The following is an 18,361-nucleotide window of genomic DNA, read 5'->3' as shown; positions in this document are numbered from 1 at the left end:
GGGAGTTTGCGTGTTCTCCCCGTGGTCTGCTGTATTTTCTCCGGGTCCTCCGGGTTTTCCCTCTTCATTTAAAAACGGTTAGAGTATATGGCTGCTATAAATATTAACATAAGCAACTTCGTTGAGCTATAATTTGTGGCAAGGTCGCTTCTGAAAAAGAGCTATATAGCTCAGTGGGTATTACCTAATAAAATAAAAAAAGATTGGTCGTTCGGGTTTTTGGCCATATTTCACCACAATGGTTGGTGTCGAGTGACATCTGAACCAGTCCTGGGATACCGAGGACTGATATACCCAGGACTGAGATACCCAGGACTGGTTCAGATATCACTCGGCACCAATGCCAGCAATTAAAACCCACAATTGACAACCAGTCATTTAATAATGCTGCAAATGAATGGGCGTCTGCATCATCTTTGCCACGATTGTGTTGTGTCCGCGGCATCTGTGCTGCCTTTGTGTGTGTGTGCGCCACCGGGCATTGTCTTACGTAACGTCCCATTAGGATGCCTCGCTCGCTCCCTTCCAGAAAGTATTGGGAATTGCGCTCGCGAGAAAAAAAAAACCCACACATTTCACTGCCGGGCGCACCACTCCTGGCAACCGTTGGCGTCCGCTCATAGCATTTTTTTCGTGGCTGTTGCCGGGATACCGGTCCGGCGAGACAGCACGCGGGGGCCTGATTTGGAGTGTTTGTGGAGTGTACATCAGCCACGTGGTCTGAACGGCCAGGGCATTTATACTCGGACACTGGGCATTGACACCGCTGTTTGCCCCTTCACTCGCGCGGGCGAATGCTTCTCGATGGGTGCGTCTGCGTTGTCCGCCGTGAAATTACGATTAACCGATACGGGAATGGTTTTTTTTGGTGAAAAAAAGACGTTAAGTTCGCTGAATGTTGCAACAGGAGCATAGCAGGGCTCTTTTCTTCGTTATATGTAATAGTTATCATTTACAGCCCTCTGTCAATCCCTCCGCTCAATGAAGGCATTCGCACGCCGTGTTGGCCAAAGGGCCAAACTGTACCAGACTTCACCTTCCTGCAGAGTGGCTTGGTGAAAGGGGGTTGCAGGTAGCGGTTCAGATGTCACTCGCCACCGATGTTAACCGAGAGCTGGGAATAGAACTCGGTTGCGCGAACCCATTCTATGACGTATACACATTTTAAAACTGCAATAAAATGCCCCGTTAACACACATCGAGAGAGAGAGATATTTAACAGAGCCGTAAAACGTGCAAACGTTGCAAAATCTGCGATTGCGAGTGGGAGACCGAGCAGTGATTCCCTCGGCGTGCATGAGGAACTGTGGCTCTTTTTTTTTAGAATTTTATTAAACAACAGCAGCAACATAGGCCCTGTAACAAAGCTTTAGGTGACGGGAAACCCGGACAAGGGACAGACTCGGGGCAGCCAGACCCGACGCGACCAGTCTACAATATAAGACGTGGGAATTGAACCGCGTGTGTAGGGGGTGGAGGTACACATCAATTGAGAATGGAATTTTATGTCGTGGGCGTATGGAGTTGCCAATGAAAGGTCAATGGATTGCATGATGTTCTCACTTTTGAGGGTGCGTTAAGTGCATTTTTTTAATTCAGACTTGTCTGGTCGGACATTTAACATGTCTTTAAGCCACGGCACAAGATAAAATAAATGAAGTGACATTTGTATATTTGTTAAATAATGGCTTTTAAACTTACACAGGTGGATATTTGTGCGGACTCATGCACGCACAGAGCCAAATATAGCCTCCATTTATCTTTTGGGTTGCTGAGACAAAGTGCTGTTCGTGCATTTGTCTCACGAGTAGCCTAGTTGGGTGATTTATGATTGGCTACAAAGCCAGAACAGGGGGGTCCTTACCAACATTACCGCTTCTTGCCGAGTCAACACTTCATTGCAATGCTATTCACGAGGCAGGGTAAATGATTCATCAATGCAACATTTAGCATCACTTCTCACACCGATTATACACGAGTAGAATCAATTATGTACGGTATTTGCAAACTCGTCTCATGCACCTTGTGCCGAATAGGATAAAACAAGGCAGGTCAAGTAAGACAGGCAACCCATATGAAACCCTAAGGGACGAAAACAAGTGGGTCGATGTAGGTTTTTTTATGGCTCGCTGTCTGAGAAATTCCTCCGAATTCGCCGCGAAGGAGAATGGATCAGCACTCACCACGGCGATCCCCAAAGAGCAGCTTTTAAGATACATTGATTTGAGAAAAATGTGGTGACCCCCGAAACCAAAGTACTGTACACATTCATGGTTGACTCGACATTGAGGAGGGTCCTGGTCACTGATGTTTGCCATGGCCAGGAATCGACACGAGGTCACCAGTTTCATAGCGAAAACTCACAAAGACAAAAGTCCCCCATGATCAGCTTCAGTAGACCGTTGCGGCGAGCGCTGTTAGCGAGCAGCACCTATGAAGGCCGGCACGGCACATGAGGGGGGTGGGTGGCCAGCATCACGCCCGACCGCCTTTGTCTCCCCAGTGGCGACGTTTTTACACATCGCACCAGGTACTCATTTGAGGCTGAGTCGACCTAGAGGAGGCCCAGGACCGGTTCAGATAATCGTCACCGGTGTTGGCCGCGAGCGGGCAATCGAACTCGGCTTACTGGGTCCGCACTAACCGATTCAAAGACAAAGACCCCCCCGTATCGCCTGTAACAGACAGTTGGGGCAAGAGCTGTTAGCGAGTAGCACCTATGAAGGCCGGAATTGCACACGAGGGGGGTGAGTGGCCAACACCACGGCCGGCCGCCTTTGTATCCCTCGTGGCGATGTTTCCACATCGCACCGGGTTACTCATTTGAGGGGAGGCCCAGAACCGGTTCAGATCATCGTGAGCGGGCAATCGAACTCGGCCCGGCAGGTTCGTGGTTCAGCGTGCTGACCGCTACACCACCGCTCACGGTCTGTAACGGGTCACAATAAAAACAAAATCTTATGCAACGCAACAAGCGGTGGGGGGGGGGGCTGGGCCTTTGTACCACAGCAAGATGAGTAAAAAAAAATGTTGGGTGTGGGGGGGCGGAGAGACGCGGGGGTCTTCCCATGCATAAAAGTGAGAGACCTTTGTTGGCAGAGGAGGCACTAAAAGGCTGCGACCCCCACGCGGGGCTGTAAACAACCGGGAAGGGCCGAGCGCGATTTAAACCACAACAACAACAAAAAACCCCACCACCAACCACGACCACCACCATCACCACCACCAGAGCGCCTCCATCAAACGCGCTTTGTGGACGACACAAAAGCCGCGCTCCCAGCCACGGACGTTACGCCAGGCGACAATGAAAGTGGTTATAGTGCCGCTATGGTGGTGGTGGTGGCAACATTGCGTGTATCCGTGTGCGCGTGTGGATGGAAGCTCGTGAAGGACGCTGCTGATGCTGCTGGGCAGTTGGAGGCAGTCGCCCTCCAGCAACAACGGAGGGCGGAGGAGTGACGCTCACAACAACGAGCGCAGCGCTGGGTGGATAAAGCACAACGAGTTGGCACAGTGGGGGGGGGGGGCACAGGTGGTGCATCAACCAGTCATCTCAGTCATCTCAGTCAGTCGACTCCCCGTGCCACCTGCTGGGTCTGCCCCGTGACCTCTTGCCGGCGGGCGTTCGACACTTCACGTGGCGTCAACGTGCACCTAGCCTGGCACAACTAAGCGCCGTGGTGACGTCACCGCCACTTAGTGGCGAATGGCGGTTGTTGTGATGCTCGCTAATGGCACTTGCCTCTACAGTATGTGACGGCTATACGGGGGATCTTTGTCTTTGTGCGCGTGCGGTAGTGGTGCTCGCTAATGGCACTTGCCCCAACGGTCCGTTAATGCTGTACGGGGGCCCTTTGTCTTTGTTGCGTGTGTCTCTGAATTTTAATCGGCGAGTTATTAACTCAGATGCACTTCTATCCTTTGTCAACAAACCAGACGTTAACGTTTATTTAAATATGGCCCTTCTCTGATTGATCTCCATCAGCAGCAGCCGTTATCAATACAAAACGTCCAATTTTGATTCGTGATTGATCGAAACGATAGTGGCAGACAAAGGCGGACACGCGCCCGAGAGGATGGGCAACCACCGCGGAGATGGAGCGATTAAATCGGCCCGGGTGCGGGGAACTCGACGGATTCGGTGCATCGCGAGCTCTGAGAAAGGGCGATTGCTTGGGGAGGCCTTCTTCCAGCAGTGGATAGAGCTGATGATGATTACAGCAACCAGTATTGCGTGGAACTGTGCTATGCCACAGCATTAACAGCGTATACAACTCATTAAGCTCTCTGTAATATCTGGAGTTAACACTGCCTACATCCAGCAATGAGACGATAACGACTGATGATTTGACACCAAAAAACGCAGGCTGGCTTATACCACGCTTACGCGTACCAAACAGGATATGGTGTTAAAAAGTTGGCATGAACCGGAGTTCAAAATAACCCATCCCTGGTGCAGTTTTCCTGCATGAGCTGTATATCTGCTTCACATACACCGCCCGAGAGACACTAAAATGTGACACGGCTTCATGCAAAGCAGACCTCCCGCTTAGGCAGGATTTAAAATATGGCATGGCTCCCTTTGGTAATCAGGGGAAGGCCACATTACCAGAGCCAGCCGGCAATTAGTGGCTCATTCTTGACTTGCTTAACGAGTGGAATCTTCAAATTAACACTTCGTTCCACATGGGAATCATTCTGAACTCCGTGTAAAGTCAATATATACCAACTACAGTATTCCATTACTCAACAGGAAGCGTTCAATATTTAGAAGGTTTAGAACAAATTAAATATTTTTTATTGAAAAACTATAGATGCCGTACAGTATTACATTCCTGTAATTAATTTCAGGATCGTGAGAGGTTGCGACAGATTGGGAAGGCCTTCATCCAGCATTGGATTGATCATGGCTGCTGATGATAATATTAATATATATTTGGAGCCTGTCTGATGCTCTGCAGAATAAGCGAAGCCTTAATTTTCTTTTTAATGTCTACACCTGTGCATGTTAAAAACCAACAGAGGTGTCCAAGCCCTCACACCAACAGTATCGACGTGAATAACAGCTGACTATGGTATCTCTATCATTTTACTCCAGGGCCTCCCCACTGCCATTGGTAAGTCGATGACTTGCGGCAAGTCTGCTGTGAATGATAGCACCTCGAGTGGCTGCAGAGGTCGCATTGACATGTGTATGCATAACACCGTAGATATGACTTTGAAAACATACCGTATATCTATTGATCCTTGTGCGATTTGATACACGTATCAGGCACAAAAGAAGAAATATTCATTTGGTGAATTAATAAACTACTAAACATTTTTTTTTATTTTACAAGATGAGGCCCACTGAGCTATGTAGCTTATTTTCAGAAGAGACCTGGCCACAGATGATAGCCCGACGAAGTGGCTTATCACGTGGGAATGTATAGGGACCAAATATTGTACTCTAAACGCATGATTATAAATGTAGAGGGAAAAACGGAGATTTAACAATAGGTTTTACCCTGTCAAGATGTTAAAACACCAAACAGAATCGTTATTCAAGGAAGCCTGTCTGCATTAACCACACATACTTGTGGTGAACATGCAAAAAAAACATGCTCTGATAATTATACTGTATATGCATTGCCTTTGAAACTGATTGGTCCACACCAGAGACAGCTTTCTTGACACCTGTTTTATTTGCCAGAAAGAGTAAAACCTATTATATATTTTAATACTGTCGAGAAAGGTCCCATATTAAAAACCGGAGAACCCGGAGAAAAATCTACGCAATCACGGGGAGAATATACAAACTCCAAATATGCAGCAGGCGTTAAGGTCAGGATCGATCCCACGACCTCCCGTATACCAGACGAGGTAGTTAACATCTCGCCACCGTGTCTCCCTTACATCGTTCCATCCGTAACTTCCACCATGCATTGTTATTATAAGACTTGTTGGACACCTGTGCAAAAGAGCTTCATAGCTCATCGGATTTCTCTCGGAAAAAAATATAATAATTTTCTGCCAGCGCAGTGCTCATTCTCTCTTTCTGCGGCTCCCATAGTCCGAACCCCTCCTCCCCCCCCCCACAATCCTCCTCGCCGCCGTCTCCCACCCTGCTCCTGATCAAGTCCATGCACAGCACGGCTCGTGTATCGCCTACCTACGACCGACTGATTCTCTCCGCTGAATAAATATGCCCACTGTTTCTCTGCAGCAATCTTGAGACGTGATCACATTTAGCCCCGACAGAATATAAACCCGATAAGGAAGCCAGTGAAGCTCATTAAGAAGCCACCGGAACTGCTTGATGCGTTTAGTTTGTAGTCCTTCCCCCGGCACCTCCGATTAGCACGGTTGGCTACGTACGGTGCGAAATAAGTTCAACATACGCACACATACAAATCCACATGTCATTATAGAGTATTGTACAATAAGCACCACCCCGCGCTCATTTTGAAAGTAAAACACACTTGACTTCTCCTCGCCCACCCATTTTGACAATGCAGCGTGACATTATAGGCTTTAAATAAAATTGTCATCGACAATCCCGCTAGCAAGCCGCGATGCCGGGATCACGAACGAACAACGAATGAACGAATGAATGCGCCGTCTGTTGTAAAAAAAAGGGCCGCTTCCTCTGCGGTTGTCCGCGAGTTTGGTGCCTTGGAGGACCTTGGGGGAGTTCACTAGGGGACGACTGTTCAACTGCTGCCATTGTGTTCGAACAAGGCTCGCTCGGGTTTGGGTTTATTTTTTTTTTACCAAATGCAGGCTGACTCACCATCGAGATGTTTATTACTTTTTTTATTATTTCGTCCGGCTAATTGAATGGTTGACCCGACCCTCCCCGCCCGCACACTCTCTGTCTGTGCTGCTCACATTCATTCCGCCGCCCAAACGCCTCGTGTGAGCTCCAAGGGAAATCCGGGCTGACTCACTCCGTCCCGAATGTTCTGGATGTTACCAATGAAGGACCCGACAGTGGAACACAACGCAGGCGTTGGGATTCGTGATTCGTCTCCGATAGGCAAGAACACACAGCAGTTTTGGTCTCGATATGCAGAGCGTACGTTTACATTATTGAATGATGTAAAAGACAGCGTGCTGTTCGTGCTGTAAACCTTCGTGTGTAGTAGCGAGATGTATTTTGGCACCGCAGGGTCGTGATGGCCGGCAATGGAATGGGGAGGCCTTTACCTAGCAGTAGATAGAGACTACCAGTATGCATAAAGTATATACTGATTAAATAAATACTTTATATTTTGATCCAGCCTTGGCATTGATGCACAAATAACAACAAAAAAAGTAACACATTCGTCAATAACTGTGTGGCTTTAAAGATCAAATATATTATAATGGTTGGTGACATTTCGGGCAATGTCCCTTCTTCATAGTACAGTAAATAAAAAGAATACATCAACCAGTGTGGGTGACATATAAATGCTTGCCGAGTTAGGTGATGTGGAATTGTCAGGGTTTGTTTTTTTTAAAAACAAGATAGAGATGTGGGGGGGGGGGTTACAGAGAGGGCGCGACTGAAAGCCAGGCAGGGGCAGAGGTCGTCCTGGAGTAGGCGGGCTGCAAGTGTCGGTGGGGAGGAGGCCACAATCCGAGCTCGCTGCTAAATTTAGTCGCTCAACAAACGGCAGTATTATCATCATCGTCGTCGTCGCCGCCTCCGCATTTATCTTCTGTCTGAGTAATGGAAGGGAGTTGATTTCATTTCCAAGGCTTGGGTATCTGGGTAATGTTTTTTTTTTGGAACAAGCTGCTTCTGTCGTGCTGCGACCATTTAAAGCCATTTCGAATGCCATTACGCTGTTGCCACGTCGATAAGCTTCGTCTGTGAAATGACAAAATGGTCCGCTGGACACTTTAACTGTGGCTTATTAGGACTATTTAATAGGGGCCCGTAATTGTGTCGGTGTTGTACGCGAAGTCGGAAGGTTTACAACGTGGTTGCTGCACCAATAAAAAAATATTCCTCAAAGTTTCATAGTTTAGTTCATTTATTTGGTATAGCCCTGTGAGCCATCCGGCTCTTGAATCTGGTGCAACCGCAACAAACAAAAAAAAGCACATTCCACCGGCCCACTCACACCACATGAACCGGTAATTTGTTGGTTCGCCTATCGTTCTTAATTTGCCAAATCAGTTATAAGTAGCAAATTAATTAATTGCCCATTAGCAACTACACTGTGTATATGTTGAACCGCTTTCGCACCGTACATAGCCGAACGTGCTAATCGGCATACGACCCACTATGAGCCTTTGTGGGGAATTATGGCAAATGAAAATGACAAATGACCATCTCTCCATATGCAAATTTAATTTAGAGTATAAATATTTGTTTTAGTCCAGTAGCCTATTGGCTTTTCAGACCAATATTTTACAGCACCATTTTAAGACCTAAGCAGGGCTTGAGCTTGGCTAGTGCTTGGATGGTTAACCACCACGCGTAAAACAATACTGTGTACAGATGTACGAGACAAGAGCGCGCCATGAAAAATATGGGATTCTTTCAGCACAAAAAAAATATTTTTTTTTATATAAAGCTTAGCTGTTGTTGTGAAAGACGCTATAGGCTGTGGAACAATATTTCATTATATGGAGTGGTGGCCAATTTATTCATTTACCCCTCCCTTTAAAAAAAACAATTCGCAAGTCAATGTGTAAGGCTTGGAATAAAAAAAACGCATTGCATTCTCTGAGATTATTGATTTTTATGGGCTAAAGCGTGAGAAAAAAATATATAGACATCAACAGTTGAACAAGACACCTGTGTGTGTGTTTTCTTTTGTTCTCTACAGTTACGCTGGTCCACCACCACCCCATTCTTCCTCCTCCACTCCCCACATGTTAGGGAGGGGATGCCTTTATGCAATGGTCTGTGACCCGTCCCCGTGAGATGCACTCTGCCCCACCCACAATACACAAAACGCACTCCCTTTTAGAATAGTTCATTGTTCCATTTATTTGGTATAGCCCTGTGAGCCATTCGGTTCTTGAATCGGGTGCAACCGCAACAAACAAAAAACAAAAACATGAACAAGAAAGCATCTTAAAGTGACTATGTGACTGTGCAAACAGAAAATCCAGGAAAAAAATATCAAAATATTCCTGAAATTCCACCGTACACCAACGCTGTGTGCAAAAATCCCAGTGGGATGCAAGTCAAACAACAACAACCACAAGACAACTAAGATTAAGTTCACCAGTCTAACTCCGTACTCCAATAAACAAAAACATGGCCAAACCAAAAAAAACGTTTTCGAAATCACCAAAATAAAGCCATAATTGCAACGTAACAGTGATCATAGGGAGTGTGACCGAATTTTTGTAACAATAAACTACATAAATAACATGTAACCATAACATGTAACACCAAACCCTAGAGCCACAGCTAGCTGCATGAGTCACTCCACAACAACAGGAGCATCAGTCGGAGTATCACAAAGAATCGCAGCCTTGACAATGTGGCTCCCTTGGGCAAACCGCGGCCACCCGTTGGTTGAGCCGTGGTGCTTCGCTGTGCCAACACTCACGGCCGCCCGCGAGAAAGCGCGCGATATGCAGGGCGGTCCAGATGTCTTGTGACACCCACATTTATTTTTATTTAACACAGAAATGAATATGCAAAGGAACTAAAATGTTTGGGGGGGGGGGGTCACAAGACATCTAGGCCACGCTGTACAATGTCACTTAGTTTCACTCCTGCCCGAGAAAGGAACGGCCACACTTTCAGCATCACCTTTGGAGTTGGTGGTCTAGACAAGGCCGAGAGAGAGCGTTGCACACGCAAGGCGCTGATTGCTTTTTGAGAGGCGTAGACGCTCGTGGAAACGTCGACACGGCCACGACGATACCGCCCTCCGTGATTCTGCCACATCCACTTCAGCGACACACAACGTTTCGCCACTCGGCGTCTGCCGTAAACTTCCTTTTCGAACGTGCCATGTTTATTTCCTGCACTGTAAAGTGGTGACTACATAATGACCACGACGCGTGTGCTGGTGATTTGTGTATACTTAAATAGTCGTTTTCGCAACGTTTACATGCACAACAAGCTCTCAGCCTTATCCAGACCAGCAGCGCGAAAGAACTGAACGTGTGGCCATTTCGTCATTTAGACCACCACACCCAAGAGAGTCGAGATAATGTGACCACCCCAACAAGGCAGCAACACGACAATAAACAAGACTCATTTATACAAACAATATACACACAATATACATACAATATACGAGAACGCCTCGACTCACCAGAGTAGGCGATTCGTTCACCCGCCTACCCTTACTCAAGATGCATGCAACGACTTGAACAGGGGCGGACTTTTAAAGCGACGCACGTGACAGATGCCCAATTAACGGCTTTCAAACGCAGCGGTCCGCACTTAATGAGTTTGCGTGCGCGAAGGCCACAACAATAACCCGCGCGCATTAAGGGGGGGGCATAGAGGGAGGGAGGAAGATAGCGCGCTTGGCTATTTTTTGTTTGTTCCAAGCAGCAGCAACAGCAGGGGTAGGAAGCCTCCTTCACTCCCGATTTCCCCTTTGCGTGACATCCTGACGTGGTTCGCGTGGGCCCTCTCCGCCGTTACCGCTGACGGACAGCCACGAGGAAACCAACCATAGAGCGAGCTAAAACAACAGCCGACATCACAACCCCCCCCACCTCCTCCTTCCTCCCGCGTCGTTCTTCCTTCCCCCCCACACCCACACGCCGATTGCCATCGCTAATGTGCGCGTTCGCATTGAGGGACATCCCCTGCTGTGCTGGTCACGGGGCCGCCCCCCCCCCCATCGCTGTGTCTGAGATGTTATCCCCCTCTCCTCCCTGTTTACCAGCGCCGTTCGGTGTTTTCCTGCCCTGTACTGTAAGGAGAGGCGTGGCGAACTGATCATAATGGGGTCATTAATTCGTAAAAATTCATAAACCGTAATAGACATTTTCAGACATTTGTCAAGAATTCATTGCTGGATTTCTCACACCATGTTGGGCCATGAGGGTTATTTGACCATACTTCACCAAACTTGGGGGGGGGGGTGGGTGCCAAATATAATCCGCCACTTATGTTAGCCGTGGCCATGAATCGAAGGTCGCCGGGGTCAAATGAGCGGTTTTCTGAACACTTCGCCACCATACACACAGAGATAAAACAGCAACAAAGGGCCCCCGTATAGCCTGAACGAACTGTAGGGGCAAATGCTGTTAGCGAGCACCTATTAAGGCCAGAAAGGTACTCCAGGGGGTGGGTGGCCAGCACCACGGTCGACCGCCTTTGTCTCCCCAGTGGCGATGTTTACACACCGCACAGGTACTAATTTGAGGCTGAGTCAACCTAGGGGAGGCCCAGAACCTGTTCAGAAAATCGCCACTGGTATTGGCCGTGAGTGGGAATCAGATTCGGGCCGCCGGGTTCGTAGCGCAGCGCGCTAACCACTACATTATCGCTCCCCACATAGAGCTATAAGCACACATTTATACAGACACGAATTAATGTAAATGTGGTGAATTGAGATTGTATACAGTTTGGGAATTCTCGAACACCCTGCTGCAACTAAAGATTACAATCTTAGGGGCGTCACAAAGGCTGGCTTCGTCGTCCTAAGCAGTCCAGCAAACATCAAGCAAAGAGAATCGACAATTTAAACAGATTAGGCAATTTAAACAGCATCAACCAAGGAATGAACTCTTCAAGGATGATGTCCTTCAAGGAGATGGAGCGTTGAAATCATCCCCGGTGGTGAATGGATTCTCGCATCGAAAGATCGTGAGACATTGCAGCAGCCTTGTGAGGATTTGATCCAGCGTATGATGATGGTTAAGGTGGAGCTTAATCCGGATGTTAATTGTATTCATCAACAGAGATATACGGTATTTAGAAGGGATGGACACGATTGGTAGGTGGGGGGGTTTGGGGTGGATTTTTTTTATTATAAGAGGAGAACATTGACTTTTTGGGGAAACCTCTTGATAGAAATGTGACCTGGGAAGAGACCGGTATGTGGAGAGGTGTAGATGGCTGCCGTGAGAGAATTATTAAACTGCTGCCAGCCATGGGGCTGGAGCACACCTGGCAAGAGTCTCTTTGCCGTCATAAAGTTGTGCAATATTATCATTGTCCATTGACCTTCAGTACAAGCTCCTCCAGTGTTGGGAACATAATTTTTTTGCACGGTTTTTTGGGACCTGAAATGCTCTCAAGACATTCTGGGTTGACTGAGATTATATTCCACAATCGCTGATCGACCATTCCGTGAGTTCGTGGTCCTTCGGCAGGACTTCATGATTCCACCATTTTCAATGACCATTATAGGTTTAGCAAAAAGGTAGATTGCGAATTTAATTCACTCTCGAAATGTGAGACTGTCGTACTATGCGCGAAGATCTGTTTATGAATTGTAAGTTATACATGTTTACCACTGCATTGTTTTCCCCAATTGAATTCACCTTGTCCCGTGCGCTGGCTTCTCAGTTTATCTGAGGTCTCCGCATAGAAAAAAGACACGTGACCTTGATGGAGATGTCATACGGTTTAGAAATAAGAAATTTACCAACCGGCTTTGTTTGGCAAAATTACTAACAAACCGAATATTGTATACACTTGGAATTCCGTCCCCAAAGCAAAGTTTTGGAGACGTCACACTTTAACTTGGAGGTTGATGATTTAATGCGATGCACAGCTGTTAATTAATGCGTGTGCGGCCGGGATGGCTGGGTAAATCAACCCCCCAACGCTCGCTGGCAATCGACGAATTAACTCTTCGGACAGAAAAGGGCGTGCGGCCTGAAAACAAAGGCAGAGCTAACGACGCGTGGAAAAGGTGACTTCTTGACAAAGGCACAATTGTCTCCGTAGGATCCGACCTCCTCCTCCTCGTCGTTGTTGCACGGCATATCACGTGACACCACCATACATATCGTGTTTGTGACGCAATGCAACACTGCCTTATTCTTGACCCACCAGCTCAAGGTGGGGGGGGGGGGGGAAAGCAGCAAGATTGTGTCTATCTTCTTAGATAGCAGCAGGACAAGCAACGTCATTGTGTACCGGCTGCGTTCAAGTCACATGCCTCGCTAGGACGCATCGGTACAGTGTGGCCATCATTCCGCAACATTAAGTGAAAACCCATTTCTTTATTAGAAGTGGGGGTTTTGTTTGTTGCGTTCAGTGTGTTGTCCTCCCCCCGCGCCTCCGATTCGCACGGTTGGCTACGCACGGTGCGAAAGAAGTTCAACACACGTACGTGCCTGATGTGGTGGCAGCATTGGCCTCGGGGCGACAGCCAACCAATTCTAACCGCTTTCTGGTACATGACGAGAAACTCACCGGGCGAGCAGAGAGAGAGAGAGAGAAAGAGCCGGCTGGAAACAAATCGGAGAGTCACGATGCTGGGTGGCTGCTGCTGCTGTTTGGGGTGGGTGGTTGGTATACGGGAGGCAGTGTCGCCACTCCCACCCGCTGCTCGGTCCAACCCAGCCACGGGTTTTCGCGTGGGATGAAATCTGCTCCATCCAGCACGGCGCCTCTCAAGAGTAGCACTCACACGCCACATCCACACCCGCCCAATGCTCGCCGCCGCCGCCGGCTGCTGCTGCTGCTTCTGCTGCTTCTGCTGCGTGCTCACTGTGTGACACGGACTCTTTGCTGCTCAAGTGCTGAGTCCCGTCTTGGCCTATGCTCTTTCAGATGACGGAGGGCCGTCGTTGCCAGATACATCTTCTCGATGACCGAAACCTGGAGCTTCTTGTGCAGGTACTGTGCCCGCGCGCGTGTTGTGTTGTGTGTGTACACCGTGACCGCGTTATGCTTGGTGTTTTTTTTTTAGAATGTTGCGTTGTCTCATTTAAATGCCTTTTAAAGAGCCAGCCGCGTGCGGACTGTTGAGTGATCAGATTTCATCGCTCGCCCAGTGATCGTCTGGCAACGTGACTCGACTGTGATGGATGAGGCATACAAAAAAATGTGCGCGGTCTGTCGCATCCTCTCAACAACATTTGGCTCTTCGCCGAAGTGTGAAGTTAAACTTCCCCCCGAAGTGTGAAGTTAAACTTCGCACCAGAGAGAAAGTCGGCTTGCTTTCAGTTTAAAACGCGTTAACCTATTCTTTTTTTGTCTCGCACAAACACCAAAAAGCTTCTCGGTTGAGGTCAGATTTCCATGCTGTTTACGGAACATCCCCCGTGCTTAAACGCGAACACAACAACCGCTCTGAGTGGTTCGCATGTGTGGATCTGTTGGGCTCTTGTACAATGCAGACGTTACCACGTGTTCGGCAGGACGGACGGGCACATTCAGCCCTCCACCGCACTGCTGCGAACACAGAAACCCATGGCAAACCACGAGAGAGTGTCTCCCTGTTGACTTGGACCTGCCACGTGCAGAGCAGGCAGTCGTTTGTTAATGCCGAGTGAAGCTGTATAATACAAAAAAAATAGTCTTCGGTTTCCCGCTGCTGAAGAAGGCTACAAAAGTGGCGGGCATGTGCGGTGTGCGGTGGCGTATGTTAAGTTGTGCGTCGTGTGTTGACTACGGTGTGAACGTGTGACTCGCACCTCCGATGAGTACGGTTGGCGACGTACGGTGCGAAGGAAGTTCAAAATACAGTACTGTACATGATGCCGACACAATCTTCCCCCAATGAGCGACAATGAATATGGCCTTCGGAAAAAACACATCCCATCAGCTGTCTGGCATGAAAAGCAGTCTTCTGGATTACTGTCAATAACCCCCAAGATCCAATTTCCCTTACCCCAGCCCCTAATTCTAAACCCCTCACCCGTCATTAACACTGCCTTGTAGAAGGAACAATATATGGAAGGCTGATGTTTCGAGCAACGGGCCTTATTTATAGCAGACCAAAAGAGGGCAGTGTCTGACGTACAGCTGTCAGTAGCACATTACACTGACGAATTTGAAGCCATTTAATAAGTGAGGCGTTGTGTTTTTAATTAGCTTATGAGAAGTTTTTTTATGATTACCAAACTATACCCTTATGTGTACAAATTGATGTAAAAAAATGTAATTCAATGAGATTGTATAACTGCACCATGGGGTGAGGTAGCCAATGTTTTTCTATACACACTGTGTGTAGTTATACTGTACCGTGTTTAACACCAGAGGAGGATTACTCGTTCAAATCCTCACTAGAAATATACTTTAAAGGCAGAGACTGCTGTTCTCACAAATGCTCGGTAACAAAAGCAGTCTTGGATACTACGTACGGTTCATAATCCTAACCCTCAATCATAACATCTGACCCAAAACCCTAACTCCAACCGCAAATCATAACACCTAACCCTAAAATAAAACCTTGCACACGAGCTCAAGGTGCAGAGCATCCCTTCACATGTGATGAAGTGAAAGCAAAAGGAGCGCCCAGGGACGGTCTGTGGCTGGATGGGAAATCTGGCGTGTGGATTCAAAAAAATATTTTTTTTTAAATCGCACATAGGGTCAGAGACTTTGTTTCCCAACGTCCGTGGGGAAAGTACAGCGGTCACTTTATTTAGCTACTGTCACACTGGTCGGTCAGACGAGCTTCAGCGTGGTAATGGGCAGCACACTGGGCTTGCAATCCATAGGTCGCCCCTTCACATGCCTTCTCACGGTGTGTCAGTTGAAACAATGGAACACGTTTTAAAAAAAAAAATCCCCGTTCATCTACACATCTGTCGATCGGAAGGTTGTATATGGTGGGGTTCAAGTATTGGTGCTTCCACCAATTCCAACACGTCTGATCAAGATGGAGGAGTAGACAAAATACCCAGTGTATATTACCATCGAATTGTTGAGACCCTCCCGCTAGCGGTGGCATGGGAAAGCACTTGCAGGGCTGCGCCTTTATCGCCAAATCCGTCACCATCTATCGCAGGGAGCTCTCGCAGAAGTCCCACAGTGGCCGTTCGAAGTAAAGTGATGCCCTATGGAATGACCACAGAAGGAATGCCGGGGTGGGGGGGGGTGGAGGGGAGGAACATCTCCCCACCTCGCCACTGCTCGCCCCCCACTGAGTTGGCGATATGATGCGAGTGACATCGGGAATACAAAAACAATGTGTTGCTCTTCACACCCTCATTCCACAAGAGGCACTGGCAATGAAATACATCGGCGCTAGACACACAGTTGTTTCATGCCAAGGCAGTATCCTACTGGATATTTGAATTACACATGCAATCAAGTATTTACTATATAATACGAAATCAAATCATAGTCATTTACAGCTTCTTAGGTTCTTTCGGTAAAGTCACGTAGAATGGAAATAAAATAATAAAAATAAAACATAATAAAATAACATTCTCACGACGTTTCGGCCACAACACAAGTAGCCTTCTTCAGGTGAAGAAACAGGACTGTCCAGAAGACAGCGCTTGAGTGAACACTGCCAAGCATGGACCGCGTCTTTTAAGCTGTGTGGGCGGAGTTAACATAAATTAACATGAATTAGCATGTTGCCCAGCACCACCACCGGAGCGGATGAGGGTGGCGGCTGGGCACACAGAAAAATAAAAAAAGCAGAACAGCCAAGGTGCGCTGCTCTGTCCTGTGTTGCATTATAACTCTGCTATAAGCTGGACTACTATACAATACATTATTATACCTTCCAATCTAAACTACATGGTATAATATATCCATAGACAAATTCCACCTTTGAATTATACAATGCGTTACTATACACTACCCTATACTTTATACTATAAAATATTTAGACTTGTAACATTACACTATGTCTTATTCTATCAACCCTACTGTATACCACACTGCTGTATATTCACTATACAATTACGATACTATATATTGCCTAGTATCGTAATTGACAGCTGTTTGTCAGTCGACTGCTGGATGAAGGCCTCCCCATACCGTGTCATGGAAGCTGTTTGGCCATACTTCACCAGGCTGATCAGTGCGGGTTGTTCTAGCAGTAGTGGCTCAGGATCGGTTCGAATATCACTCTCCTTGGCTGAAGTCAGGTCGCCGGGTTCAAATCGGAGTGCGCTAATCACTGCATCGCCGCTCCTCCCGAGGGGACATGTATAATTCATGATGACTGTATTTTCAAACTCTCCACGATGTAGGCGGCACACGGACGTGGCTCGTAATCAATCCGTCTGCGGCCACATTCTCACTGCACTTGAGCAAGTTTTTTTTACGCCGGCACACACACGTGTCACGCCCGAGGAAAGTGTCTTTGATTAAATTGTCTTCGTGATGAGTCGCAATTTCCGATGCACGACCACGCTACGTGTTCGGAGCGAACCCCCCTACGCATCGCGACGCGAACCGCGTTGAGTGGCTGTGCGTTTGCCACCGTCGCCTGGAATGCACAAATGAATAAAATGTTACCGTCTTTATCGTCAACCCTGATTTATCTACTGTTGGATGAAGGCCTGTCTCTGCTGGCGCCGTCTCTCGTGGTTCTGCGGTGGCACAATCCATCTCGCTGCTCGACATGAACCGATGTCATTGGTTTGCGTCACTCCATCTCTGCGGTGGACGTACCCAGAATTGGAATCGTTATTTATCCTCGAGAAATCCGATGAGCTATGAAGCTCTTTGTCACGTCCGCCGGGACGTGTTTCCCTCCTTTGGCTGCCGTTCTGTATTTGTAAGTCAAAACAGGGCAACGAACGATGATGAGGTCCATCCAATCACATTTACAATCGGGACCATACTGTGACAATGACACAAACAGCAAAGCACACAACGACATTAGTGGCTGGGCAGAAGAGACAATGCCATTTTTTTGCCAAATGGCTAGTTACGTAACTCGTGTGATTATACGTTCATTTGAAAAAGTTCGACCATTTCTCATCATGGCAACTCAGTAAATCGGTAAATATGTGTCCTGTCCTTTTACTCTGGTGAAGAAACATTGTCCACGAAAATTAACCTTTTCTTTTTGCTGTACAGCATTTCTAACGGATTAATTGTATACAGTATATGGGGAAGAGTGGTGGCGCAGTGGCTGACACACTTTGCTGTGCACCCAGCGAACTGAGATTGATACCCACCTACGAATAACATCAGCGGCAAGTGGTACCTGAGCTGGTCCTGGGACACCCCCCCAAACCCTCCGCCTCCATTGACCAGCATGGCGAAGTATGGTCAAAATAACCCCAACGATTGACAGGGTATGGAGAAAGGCCTTTCAGCAAGCGGTGGCATTACAAAGGGCTGCACGTGCCACATTTTGTATATATTTCTGTTGGTAAGGCAGCGTGAGGTTTGAATACTTGATCGGACGAGAAATCCGGAATCCCACGTGGGACCGGCTGTGTTTTTCTTTTTTTTTACTTGCAGAAGGTTCCTGTTTATCGAAAAAAATAACTTACAGGACGTGACTGTTGTTTCCACGGAATGCCTGGT

The 18,361-nt window shown here is 47.6% G+C and overlaps 1 protein-coding gene across 7 annotated transcripts in view; it reads left to right on the top strand.

Moving 5' to 3' along the window:
- The window catches only part of LOC116947471 (FERM domain-containing protein 4A-like), a 267,383-nt gene that overhangs the window by 116,881 nt on the left and 132,141 nt on the right, over positions 1-18,361 (top strand). For 4 of the 7 annotated variants that reach the window (XM_076070623.1, XM_032963258.2, XM_032963259.2 and 1 more), the window contains exon 2: positions 13,685-13,750. In XM_076070623.1, coding sequence (XP_075926738.1) covers positions 13,685-13,750 — 66 coding nt within the window. The other 3 variants (XM_032963264.2, XM_076070625.1, XM_032963263.2) reach the window with 3 other exon arrangements.

Source organism: Petromyzon marinus, chromosome 30, assembly GCF_048934315.1.
Source record: "Petromyzon marinus isolate PM22_M1 ecotype Great Lakes invasive population chromosome 30, UKy_Petmar_22M1.pri1.0, whole genome shotgun sequence".
In the NCBI taxonomy this organism is placed as follows: Eukaryota; Metazoa; Chordata; class Hyperoartia; order Petromyzontiformes; family Petromyzontidae; genus Petromyzon; species Petromyzon marinus.
This window is presented reverse-complemented; position numbering and strand designations above follow the sequence as displayed.